The sequence below is a fragment of the Etheostoma spectabile genome, unplaced genomic scaffold, assembly GCF_008692095.1.
Source record: "Etheostoma spectabile isolate EspeVRDwgs_2016 unplaced genomic scaffold, UIUC_Espe_1.0 scaffold456, whole genome shotgun sequence".
Lineage (NCBI taxonomy): Eukaryota > Metazoa > Chordata > Actinopteri > Perciformes > Percidae > Etheostoma > Etheostoma spectabile.
In genome coordinates, this window is record NW_022605612.1 from 24,297 (window position 1) to 27,191 (window position 2,895).

The window sequence follows — 2,895 nt, forward strand, 5'->3', positions numbered from 1 at the left end:
GACCACTCTTCTTTTGAAAACTGCTTCAGGTCTCTCAGATTTGAAAGGTGCTTCTCACAACAGCAATTTTGACATCTCTCCATAGGTGTTCTATGAGATTTAGATACAGACTCATTGATTGCCACTTCAGAATTCTCCAGCGCTTTGTCTCCAACTATTTCTGCATGCTTTTTAAGGTATGTTTCGGGTCATTGTTCTGCTGAATGACCTCTGACGCAGACCCAGCTTTCTGACACTAGGCCCTACATTATGGGCTACAGATGTCATGATTCATGTGGTTGTTAATCCACCATTTGAACTATCTTGATTATATTGTGCACAGTGGAGAAAGGACACTTTAAGATTCCACAATTTTGCTTCTTAAGTCCTCAGACAATTCTCAGCTCTTCTTTCTCTTCTCCGTGCTTGGTGTGGCAAACCAAAGGTTGAGCCAACTTTTATACACTCTAACTGGCTTCAGTTTTGATTTCTATATTGCCAGCACCTGTTACTTGCCATAGGTGAGTTTAAGTGAACATCACATGCTTGAAATGAAATTAATTACTCACAATTTTAATAGGGTAATTTTGTCCAGTCCATTTTGGGAGTTTTGTCCAAAATGATGTCAAATTTGCCTTTTTTCTTCTGCTTTTTTGTGCTGTTCCAATGCACTTAAAGGTAATAAACATGTGTATACCAAAACACTTTTCTGGGAGAAATGGTGCATTTTCTGGAAAAGTTCCAGGGATGCCAATAATTTCGTTCATGACTGTAGAAGCCAAGGCAGTACAACAGGGCTGTCAAACTCAGATACCCAGTAGAGGTTGGTTGCAAAGGTTTTGTAGCTACATCAAAAACCAGGCTGCTGAACGGGATAGGAGTCTGCGGACAGGCATTACGACAAGCTCACAGAGCACTGTCAGAGGCTGCTGAGCGAAGTAGTAACTGGCTTTGGCTGAAAAGAAAGGACTCCAACTGAAATGCAAACTGACCAGCTAGAGGGGTAAAAGCAGAGGGTAGCGCACCTGGGTTTCCAGGCGTCACCTTGGGAGGTGTCGTGAGAAACTGTTTTCCTCCCATTTTAGGTTGTTTGTAATGACAGTGCCTATGAATTTGAATAACTCCACCTCCTTAACAACAGAGCTTTTGATGGTTAAGGGTGGGAGAGAGGAGGGTGCTCAACATGGCACGTTTGTAGAGTATTAAGATGACAGTCGCCCTTCACAGATGAATGGACAATGTGTGTTAGAAACCTGCTAGCAAAATATATTTGAAATATACTCATGCAATGCTACACTAGGCTGTTAAAGTGATTAAAGAAATATTTAGCATTTTGGGAAGTACACTTTTTTACCGATAATAAGATGATTAGATTGATTCCAATCTCATGTTAAACATAAAGCTAGAGCCAGGAACAAGGGTTAACTTAACTTTGCATAGACTCCAGACAAGTCACTGCGCCTAGCCAAGAAATTGTCCAGAATAGACTAAACAAGATGTTAATTAGTAAGCTTTAGAGGTTCTGGTTGGTGCTTTTCTTTCCTTTGACCAGAGCTATGCTGGCTGTTGTTTTTCCCTGTTTCCAGTCTCTATGCCAATCTAAGATGACAGTCTCCTGGCTTTAGCTACGTTGTTAGCATTATGTACACATATTTGTCGTAACAGTTGTAAAAGCTGTTGTACGGTACTGGTGAAGAAAATCGTTCACTTCTTTTCATCTCATCTCACAGTAGTAGTACCAATAGTGGCAGGTTCCTTCACAAGTAAGACCACATTTTCCCCAATGTGTTTTTTTCTTGTTTTTGCTAAAGCCGTGTGTGTGTGTCCTTGTGTGCGTGTGTGTGTCCTTCCCTCAGCTCTCAGCACCTTCAACCCAGCTGTATTTACACTCAATGAAATGCTTAAACAGCAACTTGCCATGACAAGATGTTTCATCGAAAGAGGCCGGCATCTTCACTCCAGCCTGGTGCAAAGCCTGGGACCACCAAACTACAGATACACCATGCTGGAGGATACCAAAGAGGTAAAGCATAGTTACCCATACACACACGGAACATACTAATATACAGTTGTGAATATTCCGGAACAGTAGACTTTCCTGCAAAAGGCAAAGAAATGCCTGTTTTATTGCTGATTAAAAGCCTAATTGATTGAATATCCAATTTGTAATAGAGCAAACATTTTATCACCATATTTATCTCTGCGATTCATTTGTTGCACGCAACGTTCCTGCATTCCCTAACTGATGTAGCTGATCTGTTATTTAGTGAAGTGGAAAATCAGTCAGTGCCATTAGACAGATACAATGAACAGAAAACAGTCACCCTTTGAACTTGTTTTACATTCTAAATTCCATTAAATAGTGGCTTTCTGAAACCTGTAGATAATTCACACAATTATTCAAGTTTATCTACAGCATTCTGTCATTCTCTCCACAGTACATTTGCAAGCACAGACCTCCCAGACTAACAATGGAGGAAGCTTTGGAAGAGGTGTTGCAGGAGATGAGAGACTCCCATATCTGACCACTACTACCGAATGTCCTGGATTACTGAACAACAGACATTTTCCATGTCATTGTTAAAATAAGTTGTATACATAATTAAAATATATTTTCCTACAATTGGAAGAATTACGGTAGTTGTCTATTAAAAAATCAGAAAACAGTAAATTTCTGCGCAAACTTTCCCCCTTTGCAGTGATACATTTGGTCGCTGTTTTGGGCACAAGGACCATTTTCAAGGCAAGTAGTAGAGAAAGTAGAAATGTACTTACTTACTTACTAACTTTAACCAAATAATAGGGCTGTACCAAATACAATTTTTTAAGCTTCAGATCTTTTTTTGTCTGAAAGGAATATTCAAATCCCAAAATAGAACATCAAATACCTCCCTTTTGAACGAAAAATTGGAATAT

The 2,895-nt window shown here is 39.6% G+C and overlaps 1 protein-coding gene across 1 annotated transcript in view; it reads left to right on the forward strand.

Annotated features, from left to right (window-relative positions):
* The window catches only part of LOC116686716 (uncharacterized protein C19orf44-like), a 14,274-nt gene extending 11,586 nt beyond the window's left edge, over nucleotides 1-2,688 (forward strand). The window contains 2 exon segments of the mRNA XM_032511747.1: nucleotides 1,836-2,002; nucleotides 2,418-2,688. Coding sequence (XP_032367638.1) covers nucleotides 1,836-2,002; nucleotides 2,418-2,504 — 254 coding nt within the window. The 3' untranslated portion in view covers nucleotides 2,505-2,688.
* The last annotated feature ends 207 nt before the right edge of the window (nucleotides 2,689-2,895 follow it).